This window comes from Chiloscyllium punctatum, chromosome 9, assembly GCF_047496795.1.
Source record: "Chiloscyllium punctatum isolate Juve2018m chromosome 9, sChiPun1.3, whole genome shotgun sequence".
Lineage (NCBI taxonomy): Eukaryota > Metazoa > Chordata > Chondrichthyes > Orectolobiformes > Hemiscylliidae > Chiloscyllium > Chiloscyllium punctatum.
In genome coordinates this window covers 53,938,135-53,964,291 of record NC_092747.1, presented here as the reverse complement: position 1 = coordinate 53,964,291, position 26,157 = coordinate 53,938,135, and the positions used below count along the sequence as shown (strand labels likewise).

The window sequence follows — 26,157 nt, the reverse complement described above, 5'->3', positions numbered from 1 at the left end:
AATGCAACAGCATATAAAACAGTAATTGCTGCTCCTGGAATTTGAGGAAATCACCTCCAATTCCTAAAATACCTCAAAAAAGGAGCAGCTCTTACCACCAGAAATTTTTCCTTACCTCCATCTTGGATTACCCAGAATTCTGCTGGTTCTTTTTGACCATGGAAGGCAGCACAGTTGCCAGCCTTAATGCAAAGGTCTTAGACTGGATTTTGAACTCAACATTTAAAAGTGAGATGGGCCTATAAGAAGCACAATCCTCTGGGGTCTTCCCTTTCTAATAATAAGAGAGCTAATAATCTTGCTTAAGGTTGGTGGAAGGCAATCGTGGCTGTATGAGTGGTTGAATATATTAACCATCGGCCCTGACAATGTTTATAAATTCTTAATAAAATTCAATAGGAAGGCCGTCAGGACCGGGTGCCTTTCTGCTCTGAAACTGCTTCGCAGTGTACTACACTGACAAAGGGGCATTAAGGCAAGATGCATGTTCAGGGGTTACCCCTGGAAGATCCAATTCTTGAAAAAAGACTCCAGCTTAACACATTTATCCTCAAAACACTCAGTCTGATATAATTCAGAATAAAATCTCTGAAATGCTGCATTTATCTTTTTGGAATTGCAGGTAAGAGTCACAGTCCCTTCTCTGATTGAGGTAATGGCTTGAAGGGTGCTCTTTTTGCTGGCAATGTATGCAGATTACTTCCTCGGCTTATTACCATGCTAAAACAACCTTTGTTTTGCAAAAGCAAATACCTTCTTTGCTGTTTGTGTGAGCATGGAATTCAATGTGGACCAAATTGCTGTGATTCTCTAGCTTAGCCACCAAGGGTCTATCAAAGTATACCCACTCAGCTGCTCTCAAATATGTCTCCAGTAAGTATTGCCGCCCTCCCTTCTGTCACTTCCTACTGGTGGAGTAAGAAGTAATTATCCACCTGGCATAAGCCTTAGCAGTTTCCCAAAGAATGGATGGGTTACTGGCTGAATCTGAATTAATGGCTAAGAAAGATCTGAATTCATTAAAGAAATACTCAATTAACTTACTATCCTTAAGAATAAAAAGAGCCATTCACCAGTGTCTCAAACCTGCTTTATTGCCCTTAATCTTAACCAATAAGTATACTGCTGCATGATCAGGGATGGTAATATTCCCAATTGTGCAGGATGCCACTGCAGAGGTAAGGAAAAGATCAATCCTAGTGTGGCACTTGTGCAGGTTAGAGAAGAAAGTAAATCCCTACCTGAGGGGTGGAGCTGCCTCCAAACATCCACCAACCCTAGTTCCACACGCAAATCCACTAATTGCTTAGATTGCAAAGAAGGTATTGGGGAACCTTTGGGCGTTCTGTTTACCATGGGATCCAAAAGACAGTTGAAATAATAATGTGCTTTGATGCAGGCTTACTCAATTTGGAAAATGCACCACCTGAGAATTTAAGCGGGTGTGCCAGGGGCAATAAGCATTCAAAATACGATATTCTTCTTCATGTATCAAAGCTTTGAGGATCGTGAACCTCCCATGAGTGTCTTTAATACAATCTAGTAATTTACATAGAAGATTCTTCCTAAGAAGTATGGCCACTCCCCTACTCCTAATATTAAAAGACAAAAAAAACCCAATCAAACCCACCCTGCTGTAATCTCAAACATTCCTTGTCATTGAGGTGTTTCTCCTGCAATTGGACAATATCCACCCCCTCCTTTTTAAGACTGGAAAGTACCTTTTTCCTCTTGATTGGCGCATGGCTCCCCCTTATGTTCCAGGTACACCATTTAAGCACATCATTAGCCATAATACTCTGTAACAATATTTGAACTGCAGAGAGGAAGAACTCAAATTACACATCACTGAGCATCAATGGAAAAGGATTCATTAACTAAAACTACTACAACTAACAAGCTCTCAAAACTTTCCAAACCTACATACATACAAAACCAAAAAGCTAAGCAAAATACAAAGCGCCAGTGGCATTCAATAGGGGATTTGCCCCCCACCCATTGGGTGCACTTACACGTCCCAAAACCTTGTTGTCTGCCCCGCTACCAATATGGCAGTCAGGGCAATTAACCACCAAAACCGGGCTTAAACTGCCCTTAGGTAGGCATTTAGTCATCACAACCGCCTTCATAACTCCCTCCAGCTTAAGCTGCACCCAGACACAAGCAAAAAAAAGAAAGAAAATAGTTATGTTAACGAAGAAGTTAAAAGTGAGTACTCTACTCATTCCCGACTATCACGCGGGTAAATAACCAAAACATCCAACAAACTTACTTGAAGAAAAAAGAAAAATTATTATCTATATCCATTAAAGCACCCAGCCTACTTTAATGTGTCCACAAAGTTATTCACTTTCTTTGGAGAGTCAAATGAGTGTGTTGGTCCATTGAAAGAAATGTGGAGCACCACTAGGTACCTCAAAGAACACTGAATTCCAAATTCCCTTAGTCTTCTCTTGATATCATCAAAAGACTTCCTTTGCCAAATCACTGCTGCTGAAAAGTCCTGAAAGAACATAATCCTGGAGCCTTCATGAATTAAAGCCATTGGGTGTTTCCCCTGGGTTCTGGAAGCTTCTATAACTCTTTGTGTGTCCCCGTAACTATGAAACCCTACAAGGACAGGGCGAGGGCACTGGTCCAAGCCTGACCTGCGCACTGTAATGCAATGAGCTCTCTCAATCTTCACCGGCTCTGCTTCAGCTTCTAAGTGAAGGAATTAAGGCAGCCAGTTCTCAAAGAATCTCACTGGCTGACCGCTTTCCATCTCCTCCGGCAGACCAACGATACAAATGCTCTTCCTCCTGCCCCTATTCTTGAGGTCGTCAACTTGTTCAGTTAAAGTACGGACCTGTTTTTCAAGGACTTGGATCTACTCCTTAGAGGAATCGATCATGGTCTCTGCCACTGTGGTTCGGCACTTGACCTCATCCGTTCTATTTCCAAGGCTTTCAAGTTGCTGCTCGTGTCTTTGAAGCACGGCTGAAAGCAGGTCCAAACTACTACTAAACTTCAATCGTGGCTTCAATTTTTGTTTTGCAATTTCGCAAATTCTGCAACCAGGACCTGGTGAGTAACCAGGTCCATTGAAGTAGCAGAGAGGGTCACAGCTGCGGCCTCGGGCATACTCGATGCTTCCGATGGGTGCCCCACGTATTTGGACTTACTCGATCCTTTCCCATGTTTTGTCATTTCCGCTTGACAGAACAGGATTGATCAACATTCTATAGCTCTTTTAGTGTTGAACTTTAGATAAATTGTTTAGTTGGGGGGGGCGGGCGAGGAGCAGTGCTGGACGGGTTTGGGGGGGGGGATGTTGGGTGGGTTTGGGGGGGCGGGGGGGCAGTGTTGGACAAGTATGGGGGCCAGGGGGCGGTGTTGGATGGGATTAGGGGGCAGGGGGACGGTGTTGGACGGGTTTAGGGAGCAGGCGGCGGTGTTGGGGGCGGGAGATGTTGGATGGGATTGGGGGTGTGGGGGCGGTGTTGGGGGGCAGGAGCAGTGTGGGACGGGGTTGGAAGGGTTTAGGTGAATGGTGTTGGATGGGACTGGGGGGGGCGGGGCCACATGCACTGTGTGCTGCTGCAGTCTCTTGAATGAGGAGCAGACTTTAAAAAACTCCGAGTCCCAGAGGAAAGGCATTTAATTGATTAACCGAATAATCAATTATCCGAACGAAATAGTGCCCGCCCATCTCGTTCAGATAATCGAGGTTCCCCTGTATTGGGGACTCAACCTTTTATAATTTAGATCAATTACCTAAATGAGGGGAGAGAAGGGATAGTGGTTAAATTCACAAACGCCATAAAGATAGGTTAGGACAGAATGTTGTGAAGAAGACATAAGGAGTTTGCAGATGGATAGAGATTGGAGTACTACGTTAGAAATTATGAAGTTGCCCTTTTAGACCTTTTGTTTCATCTGACCCTTCTCTGCCATTTAACAAGATTTTGACTGATCTGATTGTAGCCTTAACTATATTCTCACCTACCAGATGTCCATTGACTCCCTTCTTAAAAAAAATTAATCTAATTCTGCATTATAAATATTCAATGATCCTGCCTCCAACTCTGGAGAAGAGAGTTCCAAAGACACTCAACCTTCAGAAAAAAATAATCTACACATCTCACACTGAAATGGGTGACCCTTTTTTAAAATAGTGTCACCTAGTTCTAATCTTTCCACAGGGGGAGCATCCTTTCAGCAACCACCCTGTCAAATTCCCTCAGGGTCTTGTATGCTTCATTGAGGTCATACCTCACTCTTCTAAACCCCAAAGGATACATGAACAGCCTGTCCAACATTTCTGCGTAGGTCACCCATTGCCAGATATTACTTTGTGAACCTTTTGTTTTACTGCCTGTAATGCAGAGCTATTAATAGATTCTTAATTCAACCTGTAATTATAAACGTGAATGGCAGGTGTTGATCATAACAGTCAACAAAGTAAGTGTGAGGTTGAGTCCTTCAAGCCAAATTAGAGTCGATGAGTTACAGAATGTCAGGCAGAATACTTGAATACAGTCACTATTTTGCAGTTTTGTGGCATGAATATTACCTGCTAGCTTGATGGCATTACTAATTTCTTTGGCAAATGTAACTTCATAACTTCCTTTCAGAAGTAACAAATTTGCAGTATATTTATATAGTTCTTTTAATGTAGTAAGATGTTCCAAGGTTCTTCAAGGAATAGGATGAAACATAAATTAGATTCAAAGTCACATTGGTGATATTAGGGTCTGATGGTTTAAAGCTTGATCAGTTATTTTTAAGGAGCATCTGTCTTAAAGAGGGGCACAGAGTTTTACACAGAATCCAGGGGTGATTTGCGAAAGGAAGCCATTCAGTCCATTGTGCCCACAAGACTTGCTAAATGAACATCATTACCTAATGCCAATCTCCTGCTTTATCCCTTGCACATTATTTTTATCCAAGTAATCATTCAGTGCTCTCTTAACTGCCTCAATTTTATGAAGGAAATGCCAGAGCTTCAGGCCTAGGCAGCTGAAGGCATAGTCACCAATGGTGGAATAATTAAAATTGCTCTTGCTTAAGAAGCCAGAATTATTTCAGCATAGACATCTAGGACGGTTTTGAGATGGGAAGGAATTACAAAAGATAGACAAGGCAATATTATGGAGGGATTTGAAATTCAATTTTCAAATCAAGGTATTGTTTGACCAGGAATCGAAGTAGGTCAGTGCTTACAGGGTGCCTATAACTGCTTGTCCTTGTATGTATCTTATTGTCATGGCACAGTTTTATTTAGGTTATCCATGTGGACTTCATTCCGTTCTGCCCAGGAGAAGCAACATCCGGGATCTGAGTGTTTGAATCTGGTGACTGATAAATTAGAGAGAGTGTTGGGAAAGATGTCAGTAAGTCTCAAAAGTTGAGCACCCTAATAAATCTTGTTGAAATACATAAAATCAGAATCTATCAATGGGAAGATTTTCTTCTGGCAATTACTTTCTATAGAAGATGCTGGGTTTGCTCACTGAAAGCTTAACTTAGAACAATTTAAATAATTTACTGCCATCGCTGACTTAATTTCAAACAATTTCCAACTCCCTCCTAAGCAGGACTGATGATGTCCATAGGATAAACATGCCTGATCTTTGGTCTTTGCTTTCTTGCAGTAACTTAGAACAATATTAAAAATCACACAACACCAGGTTATAATCCAACAGGTTTATTTGGAAGCACTACCTTTTGGAGAAGGAGCAGTGCCCCGAAAGCTAGTACTTCCAAATAAATCTGTTGCACTATAAGCTGGTGTTGTGTAATTTTTAACTTTGTCCACCCCAGTCCAACACCGGCTCCTCCACATCTTAGAACAATGTGGCATTGCTTGGGCAGTGGAGATTTCAGAAATTTTTTTTTAGGTTGAGTAGTTTTCCAAAGTTATATATTGTTTTTGTAGAGCTACTTAGTGTTAGACGTTAAAATAATATCCCCTTGGTTGTCAATTGCTGCCAACAAGTATTGTATGATCAGAGCTCAAAACATTGACAGGAAAACACAACTGGTGTAGTAAACTCCAACTGCAAATCCCAGCGATGGTATACAGATATGCAGAAAGCAGTATTTATAAGACAAATTAACCTAGTTTATGCATTGATTTAGCGATGTCTTTCAAAACTATTTAGTTTCTTTATTAAATCATAAAAGCAACCTATCCACTTGGAATAAATAGAAACAATTTTTTTGAACAAGTTGTTTAGCTATATATGTTTATTTGAAGTAGTTTTGAACAAAATTAATGTTATTGGTCTGGTTATATGCTGGATTTTCATTGTGGATTGGAATCCTTTTCTTTAACACGAACTTGTACATTTGGTCAAATAACATAATCAAAATAATGGATGGTTATTATTTGTTGCCTGACCAAATGTTTTAAGTGTGATGCTGTAGATATAACTCTGGAATTCTAAGAACGTAATTTTGATAATGTTATCTTTACGACAAGTGCCATTATGATATTTTGTCAGAACAAATGGTGTGAACCTTCCAAACTACCTGAACAGTTATATAGTTACGTTTGGAAGTATGGTCACTGTTATGTAGGCAAAGCAACATTGAATTTTTCCAGTGACTTTTAAACATGGACTCAAATCAGTTGTTGTATACCGAAGTGATACTCTAATTAGATGCACACCTGGTTTTCATGTTTGTCATGTATCAAGAAAATGTTGGCTAAATATTATAACTTGTATTTTAAACAGCTTATAACTTCATTAAACTTACAGGGTTAATGATCGTTATGACCATGCTTATAGCTCAGATCAAGTGTTAGAAGGATACTTCAGTGAGGAAGAACCCACACTGCACACAAGACAAGATACTGAAACACTGTTTTTCACAGAAACTGGTTAGTACTGATGAGACATGAACTTGTTTTACATTGATGTCTGTCATGAAGCTTTGTTTTTGTTCAGTTCTTGGTTTGGCAGAATGATGGGAACAATATGTTCTCAAAGGGCTTAAAGGAAAATGGCATACAAACAAACAATTTGCCATAATTTTTTTTTCCCTGTATGGTCAAACAATTTTTGTGGTGTACTCAATCTTTAATTCAGTTTCTACTGATTGCCAATGTCATGTTATTGGGTTGGTGTGACTCTAGACTTGATATTGAGCCAATTGCTGAGCATGGGTGTGGCCTGTATGAAGCAGAACATTGAATAGTTTTGCCAAGCTTCTGCGAACATCAAGAAAATATATATTTCAAGTTGGTAGAGTAAAAACTTGTTATATCTTATAAGGTGGTCACATTATGAAGAACATTGAGGAACTGCTGTAGATTCTTCTCTTATTAAATTTAGCCACTAAATTGGTGTGACTTTCATTGAACTTGTTGACACCAAAATAAATTTAAGTTCTGTGGCCTTTATTAGTGCAGGCTACACATAAAAAGGCAAAGAATGGTCATGGTGCTGGGTCATTTATTTCTGTTTGAAGGAGAGGATCTGTAGCAATTTATAGGGTCAGACCATCTGGTCAGCAGCAGAGGGCGATGACTGTGGTGTAATTTGCACACTAACCATTTTACATTGCAGGCTTTTCCCCTTTGATGCTGACTCCAGCAAGGACTTAGTAACTGACAGTATTGGGATACCAAGTGGTGAGGTAATTCCAGTAAATCCATATTCCTCTTTTCTCATTAAATGAAGATATGCTCTGTTTTTAAATGGAGCTATTCCATCTGATCAACAGGACAACCTTCCGTCACCAATTATGTTCACTCCATCTCTGACCTCAATACTTCCAATAATACTCAACTTCTTCAATACCCTGACAAAACACATCCCATTCTCAGATCTGGCACTCTACCCCATCAGTGCGAGCTTTCCTTTAATGCCTGACAATACTCTGACCCCTTTCTCACTCTAAAAATGTTAATTCACATCTTTAATCATGCTCACCTTTCATCATTCCCACAGTTTCAACAGTGCTGATTCTTCTGTTATGGGACAGGAGCAATCTGCTCTCAGTTATCTGAAGTGGAAAACCTACGTTGTTTCATGCCCCTATGAGTGTGAGTAGGCATCAGTGGACAGTAGCACGTAGTCTGGCACAGTGTGCAGCATATTATTTATTCTTTCGTGATCTGGAACCAGGGTGTCTCGAGCTGTCCACTAAACTCCAAACTGATGTCAGTCCAGGCTGTCTTTTTTGGTGGAAATGGCCTTCTGTTGACATCCCTCGGAAACAGTCAGTCCCTTCTGTCCTGGTCAGCATAGAGGAGAACCTCAAGGAAATTAACACTCTAGTTTGGAGTCACTCTATCTATAATATCAGACATCTCCAGAGGTTACATGGAGTTGACCAGTAGAGGTTGGGTGATGTGCCCGGCTCACAGAGTAAAGTGTGCCTGGGTATCTTTTAAAAATAGCTCCTGGAAGTTGAAACCTGCAAGGTTCCAGCAGGCATCTGACTCCCTGCCCATTTCCTTGTAAGATTGGCACTAATAGCACATCCATACGAAATAAGCTGCGAACAGGATAATTGTGCAAGAATACCTACCAGTTGGAGTGGCATGGTGGCTCAGTACTGCCTCACAGTGCCAGAGTCTTGGGTTCAGTTCCAGCCTAGGGAGTTTGCATAAACCTGCAGAGTTTGAACATTTTTCCCATGTCTGCATGGGTTTCCTCTGGTGCTCCCATTTCCTCCCACAGTCCAAAGGTATGCTGGGTAGGTGATTTAATCATGCTAAATTGTCCTGTAGTATCCAAGGTAGGTGGATCAGTCATAGTAAATGCAGGGTTACAGCGATAGACTGGCAGGAGCTGAGTCTGGGATGCTCTTTAGAGGGTGGTGTGGACTCGATGGGCCAAATGATCTCTCTTTCTGCTCTGTAGAAATTCCGATTCAGTGAATGGAGTACCTCTCGCTATTAAGCCAGATGCCACATCAGGTCTGCAAAATGCAACATTTTACGTAAGGGATCAGAGTCTCAGAATAAGGGGTCAGTTAGGTAGGCCAGAGAAGAGGTTAAGTTCTGTCACTCAGACAATCGGGAATCTCTAGAAGTCAGTACCTCAGACAGCTTACGGGAGCTTAGCCAAACTGCGTTGTCGAGAAAGAGATGCATGGATTTTTGGATACTAGTGGAATTAAAGGATGTGCAGATAGTGCAGGAAGATGGAGTTGAGGTAAGAGATCAGTTCTTATTGAATGAAAAAGGTGGCTCAAAGGTCAAATGACCAACTCATGCTCCTTTATTTTAATTTCTTGTTTTGATGTTGTCAGTGATTCTGTGTTTGTTGCATATTGTTAAGAAGTTGAAGGCTTCTTATGTACCTTTAAGGGAGAGTGAATACTGTTCTGTAGGTGAGCAAAGAGAGAGAGAAGAAAGAGAGAACTTGAACTTCAGAAGTTGTGAATTAGTCAGGAAAGTCGAGTTAACAGGATGGAGATGAAGAGAGAAGGTAATGGTGTATACAAATATGTTAAACCATTGCCACATTTGATGAGAAAGATGTTGAAGCCTTCTTTATTTAAATTGAAAAATTGGCTAGGCCGATGGAGTTGCCAGAGAACTTGTGGATAATGCTAGTTCAGACTAAATTGGTAGGCAGACCCAGTGAGGTATTTGCAACACTGTCAAATGAAAGGTCAAGAGATTATGCAGCTGTCAAAAAGACTATTTTGAGTTCTTATGAATTGGTACCTGAAGTGTATAGACAGTGGTTCAGAAACATAAAGAAGGAACCAGGTCAGACTTACATTGAGTTCGAAAGAATTAAACATAGTAATTTTGATAGATGGGTGTGGGCCTTAAAAATAGATAAGACCTATGAGGTTCTAAGAGAGATTATTCTGCTGGAGAAGTTTAAAAACTCACTTCCAGAGATGATAATTCATGTGGATGAACAGAAAGTTCAAAAAGTTAGAAGAGTGGCAGAGATGGCAGATGAATAAGCAGAGTTACATAAGGCAAAATTTAGTTTCTGGCAGGAATTTCATCCTGTGAAGGATAGAAATTGGGAGAAGGGGAGATCCAACACTACAAAACAACAAGTAGAGCACACTGGTAATAGTTTACCACAGGTGAAAAAGAAGCCCAAGAAGGTGAAAGACCTCTGGTGTTTCCACTATGGTAAAGTGGGACATATAAAGTCATAGTGCTGGTCATTGAAGAAAGGCAATGTGGGAAAAGATGTGGTTTAAAAAAAAAGGCTAAGCCAGTAGCATGAGTAAAAGTAATACAGGAAACCCCAAAAAAAGTTGAGGAACTGCAGGAGAGTGCCCAGCCTAGGCAGGGGCTGGGTGTTGAGTTAGTTCCTGATCTCTATAAAGACTTCACCTCTATGAGTAAAGTTTACGCAGCAAGAACAGGGGGAGAAGGAAAAGAAGTTATAATTTTGAGAGATATGGGATCCAATCATTCTCTAATAGTAAGAGATGAACGTACTCTGTCTGATATGTTACCTGAGAGAGTGGCAATTTGTAGAATAGATGGACAGAAATTTAGCATTCCCTTGTGTAAGGTCAAGTTGGAGAGCCAAATCAAGACTGGGGAAGTAACAGTGGGAATGATTGACAGACTGTCAGTTCCAGGAGTACAGTTTATTCTTGGGAATGATTTAGCAGGATCCAAGGTGGGAGTGACACCCTTTGTTGTGGAGAAACCAAAGGAACACCAGGGAACTGAGGAGGGAAAAGAAAAACACCCTGGAATTTTTCCAGACTGCGTACTAACAAGATCCCACTGTTATAAGTCACAACAAAAAGCAAAAACTAAAGAGAAAGATGAAGGAGTTCATGTTCAGTTTGATGTATTGGTGCAGGAAAAACCTGAACAGGCAGAGGGTCAGGCAGAAGTGTTTCGTTCTGAAAGGCTAATGGACTTGCAATAGAAAGACGTGGCGATAAAAGATACATATATATTGATGCATATTCAGAAAAGGAATCAGAATGAATTCCTGAGGGTTAATATCTTAAACATAGAATCCTAAGATGAAAATGGAGACTATGGCAGGTTAGTGCAGAGGAGAAATGGACAGATGTGCATCAGATGTGTTGCTGGTAGCATGCAGACAAGTGGTGTTATAGGTAGCACATGAATTACCAGTAGGAGGTCACCTAGGTGTGAGGAAGACTCCGGCTAAGGTACAAAAGTTCTTCTATTGGCCTGGACTGCACAAGGATGTGGTTAGATTTTTCCATCTATGTCAAACGTGACAAATGGTGGGTAAGCTACAAACAGTAATAAGGTAAAAACAATGACTGCAGATGCTGGAAACCAGATTCTGGATTAGTGGTGCAGGAAGAGCACAGCAGTTCAGGCAGCATCCAAGTAGCTTCGAAATCGACGTTTCGGGCAAAAGCCCTTCATCAGGAATAAAGGCAGTGAGCCTGAAGCGTGGAGAGATAACTACTTGGATGCTGCCTGAACTGCTGTGCTCTTCCAGCACCACAAACAGTAATAAAACCAGCACTTTTTTAGAACATTTCATGTGGATTATGATTGATTGTGTAGGTCCCCTCCCTAAAACAAAAAGTGAGAACCAGTACTTGCTAACCATAATGGATGTGTCTACCAGATTTCCGGAGGCAATTCCATTATGGAGTATTAAGGCAAAAATTGTGGTGGAGGGGTTAGTAGCTTTCTTTAGTATGGGCTACCCAGAGAGATTCAGTCAGACCAAGGGTCTAATTTTACTGCTAGGCTGTTTAAGGACATCATGGACAGTTTAGGCATATAGCACTTTAAATCAAGTGCATACTATCCTGAATCCCAAGAAGGTTGGGAAGGTGGCATCAGACCCTGTAGACCATGTTAAGAGTGTACTGTCAAGATTACCTGAATGATTGGGATAAAGGTTGTTTGTCATTAGAAATGCCACAAGCAAATCTATTCAGTTTACTCCCTTCAAGGTAATTTTCAGACAAGTGTGAGGGTCTTTGAAATTATTTAAAGAAAAATTGAAAAGACTGAAGTTGGAGATCTCACACTTGGATTATGTATCTGAAGTGAGGGAGAGATTAAATCAGGTAGGTGAGTTAGCTAAACAGCACCTGAAGAGGGCACAGCATAGAATGAAGCAGGTGGCAGATAAAAACTCTAAAATCTGTTTTCCCGTGGGGATGACATATTGGTATTGTTACCAATGGTGGAGATCCCTTCAAAGCCAGGTTTAGTGGTCCCTATCAAATTGAGAAAAAGTTAAGTCAGGTAAACTATCTAGTAAAGATGCCAAATAGGAAAACAAAGTGTATCAAGTATATCCTGTGAATATGTTGAAACCTTACCATAATAGAGACAGGGAACTGGAGAAACCAGTGTTAGTTTCTGCCCCACAGAGTGAGGAATCAAATCCAGATGTCGTGGAGTTTAATGTGCCTCAAAATACGATAAATAATGAAGTCCTTCAGGAGTGGGATAGGTTAGTGAACTATCTGTCTCAGGAGCAAAGAACCCAGGTTTGTTGCAGCAGTATGAGGATATATGCAGAAATACGATGGGGAGGCCACATGCAGTTGTGCATGAGGTGAAAGTAGGGAATGCTATTCCAATAAAACAGCACCCCTCTAGACTTAATCCTCTAAAAGCCACACTGGTACAGAAGGAAGTGGATGCAATGCTGAACTGAGTCAGAATGAGTGGAGTTTGCCAATCGTGTTAGTTCTCAAACCTGACGGGACTCAAAAATTTTGTGTAGACTATCAAAAGTTCAATGCCATAACAAAATTGGACTCTCATCCAATACCAAGTTTGGCGAACTGCATAGAGAAAGATGGACAAGCCACTTACATCACAAAGTTGGACTTACTGTGTGGTTATTTGCAGGTACCTTTATCAGAGAAAGTGAAAGGAATTTCTGCATTTGTAACCCCAAATGGATAGGATAAGTAGGCAAAGTCTTTTTCCTGGGGTTTGGGAGTCCAGAACTAGAGGGCATAGGTTTAGGGTGAGAGGGGAAAGATATAAAAGAGACTTAAGGGGCAACCTTTTCACGCAGAGGGTGGTAAGTGTATGGAATAAGCTGCCAGAGGATGTGGTGGAGGCTGATACAATTGCAACATTTAAGAGGCATTTGGATGGGTATATGAATAGGAAGGGTTTGGAGGGATATGGGCCGGGTGCTGGCAGGTGGGACTAGATTGGGCTGGGATATCTGGTCGGCATGGACGGGTTGGACTGACGGATCTGTTTCCATGCTGCACATCTCTATGACTCTAAATGGGCTTTATCAATTCAAAACATTTGGAATGAAGAACGTACCAGCCACATTCCAAAGACTCATGAACAGAGTTTTGGTCGGATTAACAAATTGTGCAGTTTATCTAGATGATGAAGTGGTCTTTAGCAAATCATGGAAAGATCAGATGGTATAGTTGGCAGAGCTCTTTGAATGATTACGAGAAGCAAAACTGTTAATAAATGTAAAGAAAACAGAATTTGTGAAGGCAGAGGTGACATTCTTGGGGATAACATCCATCATGGAAGGTTGACCCCAAGGAACATGAAGATGAAGGCATCGAGGAATTTCCATGACCAAAAAAGAGGTGCTTTGATTTTTGAAACTAAGCGGATTCTACCGGAAGATTGTTCTAAAATTCAGCAGCTGGTGGCACCGCCAACAAATTTACTAAAGAAGAATGTAAAGTTTCGGTGGACGCATCAATGCCAGGAGACAATTGAGAATTTAAAAGCACGATTAACCACCTTACCAGTTTTAGCTTCACCAAATTTTTTGAAACCCTGTGAAGTGCATTCAATGCTCGTGATATAGGAGTTGGAGCTATACTGCTACTGGAAGATAAAGATAGAATTGAATGGTCAGTTGGCTACTTTTCAAAGAAACAACACCTACCAGAGAAAATATTCTACCATCGAAAAAGAATTATTGAGATTGGTACTGGCCTTACAACATTTTAATGTTTATGTGACAAACAATGTATCGGAGACAGTTATGTGCACAGACCACAATCCTCTTACGTTCTCGGAAAAATTTAAGGACAAAATTATGAGACTATTTCATTGGAGTTTTATGTTACGGACTTTTAACTTGCAAATTGTACATGTTGTGGGTCATAAAAATGTGATAGCAGATGCGTTATCGCGGATTTCAAGTTGGACAGATTCCAATGTTATATATATGTGTGCAGAAATTAATATGAAAGTATAACTTAGATTAATGACCTATGTATTTCATTATAATGGGATTAAGAATTAGGAAAAAAAAGCCATCTTTTCATTATGATGGTTCATTTTTTTCTTAAGGGGGAAGGTGTTATGATGTTGAAGGCATGTACTGTACCTTTAAGAGAGAGTGAATGCTGTTCTGAACTGAGAGGTTACAAGCACCTGTGTATATGACTAGATGGCAGTCCCAGAGTGTACTGGAAAGTTTAAAATATTCAATATTTGGCTGTGAAATGGATACCTCAGTTGGTTACTGTTTTGACAACAATTCAAATTTAACCAATCAGATTAAATTATGCCCTTGGATACTGACACCCAATCAAGTTTAAATTTATTGTTTTGTCAACATCGAACCAATGAGACAATCCAATGTTGGGGATATAAAAATGCGGGTACCTTGAAAATGGCAGAGGGAGCAACTGCCCTCAAGAGAGAGAGAGACCCAAGAAATTAGGAAACACTGTCTATCCAAGGTACCTTTTCACATGAAGCATATCAGCAGTAAAAATAAAGATGACGACCCAGGGAAATCTTCAGCTGGACAAAGACTGACACCGTAGATGACAGCTGCTGTGTGGTTTTGAAATTAAGTTGATGTAATTTTAATAAGTGTTTTATTGGAACCACATATTGTTATAGAGTTGGAGGCAGGTAATAAGTAGTTAAGAGAAAGGGAAGCTTAGATTTCTAAATAGTTGTTGTTTAATGTTCTCTTTTAGAGTTAAAAATAAATCGATGTTATTTTCTTTACATAGTGGAATTTAGAAGTTCTCTCACTCATATTTTAACAGATTATGAAGGGAAGTGAGCTTTTGAAGTTTCTCAAAAATAGAGATCTTATTGCAATTCTTAATATTACAATTATTTCATAGCTTTAAATGATGAGTAGCCTGAGAGTTATTACGAAGATGTTTCTGGTTTTTATAAAGTTGGGTTAAACAGTGGAAGTGTTGAACTTGATTTTCTTGCTAAACTATATGATTGGGATCATGGGCCTGCTATGTGAATGACATCTTCATCATGAAAATGTGACAGACTAGAAGAAATCCACACACACACAAACAATTTCCTTACCATGTAAAGTTCACCCAAGAGGAAGAGAACAATAACCGACTTTCCTTGGACATAATGGTAGAACGAAGAGCTAATGGAGAACTGCAGACCAGTGTTTACAGGAAAACCACACATGCTGGTCAGATACTCAACTATAGAAGCAACCATCCCAACACCCACAAACGGAACTTTATCAGGATACTATTCAAACAAGCCATAACACATTGCAGTACCCTGGAACTACAAGAAGCCAAGGAGGAATGCCTATGCATCATATTCAGGAACAATGGCTACCTGATGGGCGCAGTCCACCAATTCCTGCACAATGGACCTAAACAGGAAAACACAACTCACCCAGAGACTCTAGTCAGCCACCATACATCAAAGACATTTCAGAGATTATTACCAGATTACTCCAGTTCCTAGACATCATGGTAGCCCACAAACCTACAATTATGCTAAAACAACTACTGATGTACCCACAGCCAGCAGAACGTGTAATGTGTAATGTGTAATGAAGGTGTCATTCACATAGCAGGCCCAAGCTCTCAATCATATAGTTCAGCAAGAAAATCAAGTTAAACACTTCCAGTATTGAACAAAATTTTATAAAAACCAGAAACAAAATACCCTGCTAAGGACTGCAATAAACATTACATTGGACAAACCGGTAGGAAATTAGCCATAAGGATACATGAGCACCAACTAGCCACCAAAAGACATGACCAACTATCACTGGTATTCATACACACAAATGAAGAGAAACACCAGTTTGACTGGGACAATACATTCAGCCTGGGACTGGTCAAACAAAGACATGTGCGGGAATTCCAAGAGGCCTGACATTCAAACTGGAACTCCATTAACAAACCTGTTGAATTGGACCCCATTTACCATCCTCTCAGAAACAGAATTCAAAATAATATCTCCTACCACAACAAACTAAGGCACATAAATAGCAAGCAGGACAGAACACCAGCGCTTCACCGGAGGAATGTTACCTACCATAGTGACAGAACTTCTGAAAGCAAATCCACCAGCTCAGTGAACAAACCAACAGCCCAAAATATATGATTTCTGACTTTTTTGCATATTGGTATTTGACTGTCTTGCAGATTGATCTTGATCTTTTGACTTTTTCATCCAAATCTAACAGTCCATAGCAACAGCAGCAAAGGTTCCTGTGTACACTCCTGTATGACAGTTTAAATGATTAGTTTTCATATTTGATATGGTAACATTGGAATAGTTCATTATATGCTTGTTTTTATATATGCATGAGAAATAGTTTACTTGTTACTGTAATATGTTTTTCAAATGTCCCCTGCTGATAGTTTCTTATCTTGATCTTATTTTCAGACGTTACTTTGCCTTCCAACCTAGCTGCTGCCAATTTTACATCAACTTCACTTCCTCCTTATACAGATGACAGCGTTATAGAATCAAAAAGGAAAGAATGCCTTTCAGAATCATGGGAAGATGGCTGCAATTTGCCAACTGATATAATGCAAATTTATAATGAGCTGACATTCGTACGGCAGCACTTACAGGTGCTATTGTATGAAATAATTATGGTGTCAAACTAAGTTAATAGTAAATCACTGCTAAGCAAATTTATAATTCTAAACATATATGGATTAGCCAGAATCTTTGCCAAGTAGAGTTTTATTTCAGCTTTTATTTAATCACTTTTTCCATGCCTATGAAACTATTGAAATATCACTTCCTGCGGGTTGATTTTGAATACTTGCGCCAAAGGTTCTGAAGCAGTAACAAATTCTTACTCTACAGGTTCAGTGTACACCAGTAAAACTTTTAGAAATTGGAGGATAAAATACTTGGTTGTCTTTAGCTCCTTTGGAGTTAACTTGCATGAGAATGTACATTGTGGTGGCTGCAATTCTGTTTAATGAAAACATGATGTACAGAGCCAAAAAGAACCTATTACGATTATACCAAAGTAGCTCACATTGCAACACACAAAATTGAGTATTTGGGAATATTGTTTAATTTTTAAATCTTTTTGCATATTTATCTGAAATTGCGGCTGCTCTTGGACTTGGGATATTAACTAATAGTAAGATAAAATATAATATCAATTTTTTGAGTCTTTGAAACTCTCTTCCTGAAAAGATGGTGGAAGCAGAGTCTGAATACTTTTAAGGCAGATTTGAATAGATTTGTTTTAAGCAAATGGATGAAAGGTTATCAGGTATAGACAGGAATGCAGATTTGAGATTCCAATCAGATCAGTAATGATCCTATTGAATGGTGAAGCAGGCTGAAGATGCTGAACGGCCTCCTCCTATTTTCTATTCATATATTCATCAAAAATAAATTATGAATTAAAGTTGACACTTAGTTACATTTTTAGAGATTAATTTTTCTTTTGCAAGGTAGAATTGACTTAAAGAGAGATGAAGTGCAAACAGTTTTTTTACACATTCTAGTTTATTTCTTCCTTTCACAAAAGAAAGGACAGAGGGTTAATTTTCAAATAGAAAAGCTTTGAGCAGTGCCAATGTTGGAAAATGTAAACATTATAATTAGTGATAGTCGATTGAGAGAGGGACACGCACAGAAAAACATCCAGGAAACACTGAATTCAGTATTTGCAGAGATCGCAGAGAAACTTAGAAACTTGTGTGGTCAGTTGGTTTTACCACAAACCCTACCCGCCTTGACTCCCCCACTGTTCAGTCTCCGCTGCTGATAGATCAGAGGAGTTCATCAGTGAATCAAATGCTATAATTCATCCCTCCATTCTGCCAAATCCAAGATCCCAAAATTCCTTTTCCTAAATGCGCTAGACCACAGGATCTCTCTCTAATCTGCCAAGCCCCAGCTACCTCCCACAGCGCAGACAAACTCTGTAACCTTGCACATGAATTCTATGAAATCCCAAGGCCATTCTCCAGTGCTACCAAGTTAATGAAATGACTTAACTTAGCTAAACACTAACAATTTACTAGGATCACGACATACCTGTCTCTAACTGATATATATTGAACACCATCTTTCCATGTATGCTCACTTAAAATTGTAAGAAACAAATTAAACAGATTGAAATATGTATGAAACATGGAAAATTCATGTGCAATATGGGCACCTTTACAGAATTTGATCCTCAAAGCAGTAAGTTTCTCAAATGATTTAAAAAAGTGTTGTAAATGTGTTGTTAGTTTTTATAACCGAAAGACTAGAATATAAAGGAAGTGCTTTTTTCTGCATTAAAATCTCAATTTGGACCATGTCTTAATAACTCTGCAGTTACTGCACCATACAGAAGTAATGTTGACATTGGAAAGAGTGCAGCTCATTCACCAAAATGTTACTAGTGCTCCATGGATTAAGTTATGAATAGCAATAACATAAACTAGACAAGTATTCCACAGAATAAAGAAGGTTAAAGGTCTTTTGATTGATGATTTTGGCTTTTGAGAGTGTTTGTTTGAATGGATAGTGAAAAGCTTTTTCTTCCATTATGGACGTGGTCAGTGAAAGAGGAAAACAATCAGAGCCATTCTGAAAGTAAGATTGGGAAATAGTTCATCCTAAGGATGATAGGCCTAGAACTGTCACAAAAAATGTGTCAATTAAAAATGTTAAACATGAGATTGATGAGGAATTTCTTGCCAAGGGTGTTTAGAGACATGGAACCAAGGTAGATTGATAGAGTCAGGATGGTCATTAGATACTGTTTTGTTGAATTGTGGAACTTGCTCAAGGTGCTGGTTATTTTTCTCTGTTTCTTTTAAATATCTTTCTCTTACTCTTATATTTCCCAAAATGAAGTTGGTTACCCTGAAAAAGATTAATTATCAGTAATATTAATACTATATTATTTATTGAACTTGTTTAATCTTATCTTATGTTTGAGGTACTATAAAAGTACACACATAAGCTTTTTGGTGGAGGGGTAGGACATTTATCTGCAATCTTTTAAGGTTTAATATATACTGATTTAGTGTAATTTTTTGTCTAATTAGTCTTATTGACTAATAAGTAACTTTTTTGTATCATCATGCAGAAAGAAAGTATAGCACTACAGGAGTACAGACATCAGCTGCAATCACATGAACAACGCTTAGCAAACCGTGAGACATTGCTGTTCAAACATCAAGATGCATTAACAAAGTTAAGAGGAGTAGAGGAAGAAGTTCATACTAAATTTCAGATTATGAAGGAGGTACTGTTGACTGTTGCAAATTGTACTCAATTGGATAGTTAAAACTTCAGTCTTTCTGGTTATCATTTGCCTTTACTGTATAAAAGATGTCCAACTATATTACTAATATAGGTGTTAATCTCAGAAATATTTTCTTTTCTGTTATTACTTACACAGAATTTAATTTATTTAGTATGAGCATATTTCCTGAAAAAAAATCATAAATAATGCCTAAGATCAATTAACTTTATGTCCTCTATATTGTGTATTCCCGTTGTCCTCCTCAACTTTCACTCAAGAATGAAAATACATCAATAATATGCAAATTATAGTTACAGACTCTTTAATAGTTGAGTTAACGTATTACCTTGTTGTAAAATACTGCTGAATCCTTCTACTTATTTTAAAATAATGAAGACCTAAAATGTCACAATTAGTCTGTATGCAGATCTGAGCAAATGTTGAATGGGTCATCAGTGAACTGGTAAGGATCTTGGATGCAATCGATGAGTTTATTATTCATTTTTCTCTTGAAAACCAGCCAAAAAGTTCATAATTTCTGTTTCTTTATTTTGTAAAACGTGGGCAGAATTAGCAAGCATTCTGAGAATGAGTTAAATTATTTTTAACAGAAACACATTAGCTCAGCTTTAAAGGAGTAAAATGAATCCCTCAGCAATGTTTTATGAAATGAACATGATGCTGTTCTGAAATGTTGAACATGTAATTTCCACAGACAGCTCAAAACATATTTGGACGCTATAAATGCTTGCTTAAACAAAAGTTTCTGCAGTTATCCCTGATAGAACAGACACCTATAATGTGAGTAGTTGAGGCAGAACATTTAAATTGGATCTCCGATCAATTTGGAAGTTATTTGATCTCTCTCAAGTTAGTGATAACGATTCTATAAACCACTTTAAAATCCTTACTTTGTAATGATGAAAAAAGTTGTTCAGGAACTCTGTAGTACGTTGGCATGTGAATACTGAATGAAGATATGTTTGGGCTGTTTTTCTTTTGTCAGCTGCGTGTCTGCCTGACTGGAAACACATTACCATACTTAATAGCAAATCAGAATAATTGAGTTTTCTTTTTGCTTGCTATGGGGTGTGCATTATGACTTTTGAAGAATGCATAGTTCAAAGAGTTTGGCGAATTTAAAGAAAAAGCCAAGGCTAAGGGTCTCGTCAATGTGTATGGTGATACTTTTAGATTCTAAGTAACTTAAAGTTTACGTTTTACTAATATGGAATTTTTTGCTGTTTTTGGAACCTTTTTTGTCATTAGTTGAAGGGTTACCTACAGCTAGGTGGGAAGAATCCAACCCATATTAATAAGGTTGGTCCTCAATGAATTGGTTTATTCCATGTTTCATCAGTAGTTACCCTTCAGCAGAATGCTAATGTGCAAAGAGTCTGAAGTTTTATTTAGTTTAACTCTTAACTTTTATAATACTTCATTTCCAATCAACAAGATTTTATTCAACAAAGGAAGTCACCATGTTAGCCTTTCATCTCTGAGATATAATGGTCAGCACGGTGGCTTTGTGGTTAGCACTGCTGTGTTACAGCACCAGAAACCCAGGTTAGATTCCAACCTTGGGTGACTGTGTGGAGTTCCCATGTTCTCCCTGTGTCTGCGTGGGTTTCTGTCAGGTGTTCCAGTTTCCTTCCACAGTCTAAAGATGTGCAGGTTAGGTAGATTTGCCATGTTACATTGCCCTGTAGTGTCCAGAAATGTGCAGGCTGCGTCTGTTAGCCATGGTCTGTGTGGGGTTATGGGGATAGGGTGAGATGCTGGTTGGATGGTTGGTGCAGACACAATGAGCAGAATGGCCTCTTTCTGAACTGTGTTGGAAGTCTGTGATTCTATGAATGACATGTACATCTCTCTCATGAAACCCTTTTAATAATAAAATAAGTATAGCTATATTATTCCATGGTAAAATTTCACCCAATTGACGTTGATTCCCTCAATAACTTGTGCTAGTTCTACTTTAAGAGTGTAGTTTGGTAATGCCTTGTTATACCCATGTAGTATGACATTAGTTTTAATTTTCAAGCTACTGAAATCAGAAATCAGAATCATTTTGTTTTAGCTTCTCTTCAGTCTATGTTAGTAAATTTCTTGTAAAATGACACGTTATAATGTTAATACAGAAATGCTTGTATGTCTAACTGTCATGTAATCAATGGTTATTATTTAAGCCACTTAGGTTTCATGATACCCATTAATAACATTTATAAGCATTTTTTTTTACGGTATGTTCTCAATAATTGCAATTTATAACCATAAGTGAGGCGCCAGAGAATTGGAGGGTGGCTAATATTGTGCCTTCATTTAAGAAAGGCTGAAAGGAGAAGCTCGGGAACTATAGATCTGTGAGTTTGACATCAGTGATGAGTAGGTTGTTGGAGGCGATTCTGAAGGATAAGAGAAGCAAGGAATGATTATAGATTGTCAGCATGGGGTTTTGTGCAAGGGAAATAATGTCTCTCAAACTTGATTGTGTTATTTGAGGAAGTAACCAGGAGGATTAATGAAGACAGACTGATAGATGTTATTTACTTGGACTTTAGTAAAGCCTTCGTTAAGGTTCCACATGGTAGACTAATTAGTAAAGTTAGATCACATGGGATTCAGGGTGAGCTTGCCGGTTGGATACACAATTGGTTTAACGATGTGATGGTAGAAGGTTGTTTTTCGGCCTAGAGGCCTGTTACCAACTGTTTTCCACAGGAATCAGTGCTGGGTCCACTTTTGTTTGTTATTTATATAAATGATTTGGATGAGAATATAGGAGGCATAGTTGGTCAGTTTGCAGATGACACCAAAATTGGAGGCATAGTGGACAGTGAAGAAGGTTATCTAAGATTTGAAAGAGATCTCGATCAATTGAGTCAATGGGCTGAGGAATGACAGCTGGAGTTTAATTTGGATAAATGCAAGGGGTGACCTTATAGGGGTTTAGAAAATCACGAGGATTATAGGTAAGGTGAATGGCAAAGATCTTTTCCCTAACATGGGGGAGTTCCAAACTAGGGGGCATATTTTTAAGGTGAGGGGAGAAAGGTTTAAAAATGGCATGAGGGGCAACAGTTTTACACAGAGAGTGGTTATTATGAGGAATGAACTACTAGAGGAAGTGGTGGATGCAAGTACAGTTATAACATTGAAAAGAGCACATGAATAGGAAAGGTCTGGGGGATATGGGCCAAGGGCAGGCAGGTGTGGCTAGTTTAGTTTGGGAACATGGTCAGCATGGACTGGTTAGACAAAAGAGCCTGTTGCCATGCTGTATGATTCCATGACACTAAATGACGACAAAACATATTTGTGCATCTTCTCTCTGCATATATTGTGTTTTCATGCATTATGCAGTCTTCCCCTGAACAAAAGACACACCCTGCCCAGGCAGTCCTGCAGAGTCCTCTAGGGTGTACAAACTCCTGCCAAAATTGGACGAACTGTCAAGACTAGTCAAGTAACATCCTAACATATTCATACTCACTGTTCTGTACAGCCATTGTCCAAGACTAATTCATCATCTTCCTTAGATATGTTGTGTCCGACCAGCAGATTACACACAGTGGTGTACAGACAAGTGGAAATGGCTCTGGGAGACCTGGGAGAAATATAATCAGAAAGGTCAATTAATAATTTTTCTGAAAGGAGGTTTTGGAAACAGCGATATAATCTGACATATTTCCACATTTAAATACTAATGTGATATAATCTGCCCTGAATTTAGAGTCTTAAAGTAGAACAAAGATTACTATGAAGGTATGAGGTGCAAATGGCAATGGTGGATTCGGAGAAGTAGTAAAAGATTTGATGATTGTCAAACGATGGCTAATATGTAAATACATGTTACATTGTCTGCACCAGGTATACATTCCCTTAAGACACAAATACCTAATGATCAAGGTGAGTTAACCATGTCTGTCAAAAGATGTATCACATCTTCATTTACACTCATTTTACATCTCTATCATACCTTTATCACCAATAGCACTCCCTTTGTCTTTTGCTCTTGGCATGCTCACAACCTGTTCCACTTGGACATCCTTTCCCCTGTCAACAACATAGAAACCACAATTTCCAGCCCTTTTCAGTTGTGAAGAAGAATCATAGCAGACTTTTTTTTATATAAAAGAAGTTAAAGATTATTTTAGCACAGTTATATTAGTTATTACATAACTATTCATCAGGAAGCCAACTGAAACGAGTATCATTTGTTGTTGAACACAAAATAGAGCCACTACTTACGGCATATAAAAGCTAGTCCCAGCCCTAAACTAGTGTTGCAGACCTATCTTTGGGTCTACTTTTTTTTCTTAAACTTTTCCCTTTTTTTTATTCTATCCAAAAGTGTTCGTGCACACAACTAAACGTTTTTTATTCTCATCACCAAATCACTGTGGTACTTTTATCATCTATTTTAGTGATCACCAATAAATCCTCTGTCTCGGTCTGCTTTATCTTTGCTTTTTTAAATTAGCCTGTTCAGAGACATTTTTATACACCTCAGGAACAGATGGAAGTTGGACAGAGGCCTCCACAGCCCAGAGGTAGGGACACTACTTCCCCACAAGGGCCCTGGGTCTGCATTATATTTTCTAGCCCTCCCAATTGAGACCACGCCGGTGTTAACTTTGAGGCCGAGAGCCCAAGTCCGTGCTGTGGCTGGGAGTCTGTGCTGGCTTTCACATTAGACATGGCCAATGCCACCTAAGGACGGGAGGTAAAAAAGAGAAGAAAAAATTGTGGAAAGAGAGAAAAGAAGTGGACAGAGTGGATGAACTTCAGTTCAGAAATCTTACTCCACTGCCATCTACCACTGCACCACAAGACCCCCAGGTCTGCTTTATTTTTGTCTATCTAGAAGTGCTACTACAAACAACTAAGCAATTTTCCCATCACCAAAATCGCTGGCACTTCTTTCATTTTTGAAAATATCACCAGTAATCATCTGTGCAACCAATCAAACATTTACAAGCAAAACCCATTCCTGGGTCTTTTTTTGTTCACTGCTGTTATGCACAGCTGAGTGACTTTCCTACCACCAAGATTACTGTGGCATAGTTTTGTGTCCTGAAAATTAGTAAATTAGTAAAGATCTAAAGCTAAGACTTGTGGGAAACCACCATGAACCTTTGAGGAGAATTAAGTCACCATCACCTTTTGCTTCTAGTCACTGAATCAATTTTCTAACATATTCCCCTTAGTCCCAAAGACTTCCATCTTTTCAGTAAGCCTCATTTTTGGCATTTTTGTTCAGTGCTTTCTGAAGTTCATACACACATCTATTAAACTACTTACTGAACCTTCTCTGTAACTTCGTCAACGATGTCAGTAAAGTTAGACCTGATTTCCCTTTAATAATTCAAAAGAATTGTTTGCAGTTTATATGCCCATGCAATATTTTGGCATTGATTTTAATTTTGCCTTTTCACATAATCTTTCTTTGCATCCTGTATTGATTTTTTTTTCAATTTCCTCCTGTACTTCCCTAATCTTCCTAGTTATTAACTAAATCCATCTTCTAGTTATTAGCCTCCTTTTTCAGTTTTAGGACTATAGAAAGGTTATAGCATGGAAAGAGATAATTCAGCCCACTGTGTCTGCACTAGCTGAATTAACTAGCCACCCACTTTAATCCCAACACCTGGTCTGTAGCCTTTTAGGTGCGATTCATGTTCTTTTTAAATGAGGAAGGGTTTCCAACAATCTGGATAATGAATACCAGACACTCACTCACCCTTTGGGTGAAAATGTTTTTCCTCATGCCCCTGCTAATCCTTCTACAGTTCTCTTTAACTTTGTGTGTCCGGTAGGTGATCTTTCTGTTGGTGGAAGCCAGTATTCCCTGTCCACTTTATCCAAGCTGCTCATCATATATTGTCCCTTTCTGTAAATATGCTAAATCTAACTCTATTATGATTATTGTCACCAAAATGGTCAGCCACTGCTCCTTCATCCACTTGTCTCGCTTTATTTCATAAGACTACATCTAAAATTGTGCCCTCTCATTGGGTTTGTTACATGCTGGCTAAAAATAAGTTCCCATGAATGCAGTCCAAGAATTTTGCACACACTGTCCCCAACTATTATTGCTGTATTATTTTTGCTCTCAGAAATTTGTCAACATATGTGCTCTTCTAACTCATTCACTGTTTAAGTTGTGTAGTATATAGTAGTGTGGTTGCCCTGTTTTCATTTGAACTCAACTCATATAGCCTCATTTGATGTTTAGGATATTATCTTTCCTCTCAGCTGTTAATGATTCTTTAAACAATAATATTATGCCTGCACCTTTTTATCCCTTTCTCTACCCTGATTGAAAATTTGAGGGATATTGAGTTGACATTCTTGTCACTCTTTAATTCAAGTTTCCATTATAGCAGTAGTATCATGCATTCTCTCTGGGTCATAGTCCTCCAGGGTGTATGGATGCTCCTAAACTATCTTTCTTCCAAATGTTTTCCATTTCTCCCTTATTGGTTTGCCAGATAGTCAACTTTTACAATCTGCCAGTTCTTGGTGCACAAATATCATAAATAAAGTCCTTCCCAATTTATCATGTTCACTTATATTATTTAGTCTCTTTTTTTAAGTTTTTTAACCAAATTACATTGTAGCCACAGTTAACTAAATGATCTCTGACTTTAATACACTGCATGTGTCCTTTTCATTTTGAGAACCATTGTGTTCCTTGAGCCGGAGACATATGTATTGAAAATGTTTTCTGTACACAAGTCAGAGAAATTCTACTCTCTCT

At 38.8% G+C, this 26,157-nt stretch overlaps 1 protein-coding gene across 2 annotated transcripts in view; it reads left to right on the top strand.

The window, feature by feature from the left end:
• LOC140481405 (coiled-coil domain-containing protein 138-like) overlaps positions 1-26,157 on the top strand; it is a 114,006-nt gene that overhangs the window by 30,633 nt on the left and 57,216 nt on the right. For both annotated transcript variants that reach the window (XR_011961521.1, XM_072577547.1), the window contains exons 4-6: positions 6,747-6,868; positions 16,565-16,755; positions 19,236-19,394. Coding sequence is in view for 1 of the 2 variants with exons in the window: in XM_072577547.1 (XP_072433648.1) it covers positions 6,747-6,868; positions 16,565-16,755; positions 19,236-19,394 (472 nt within the window). In the remaining variant the exon portion in view is untranslated. The remainder of the gene's footprint in view (positions 1-6,746; positions 6,869-16,564; positions 16,756-19,235; positions 19,395-26,157) is intronic.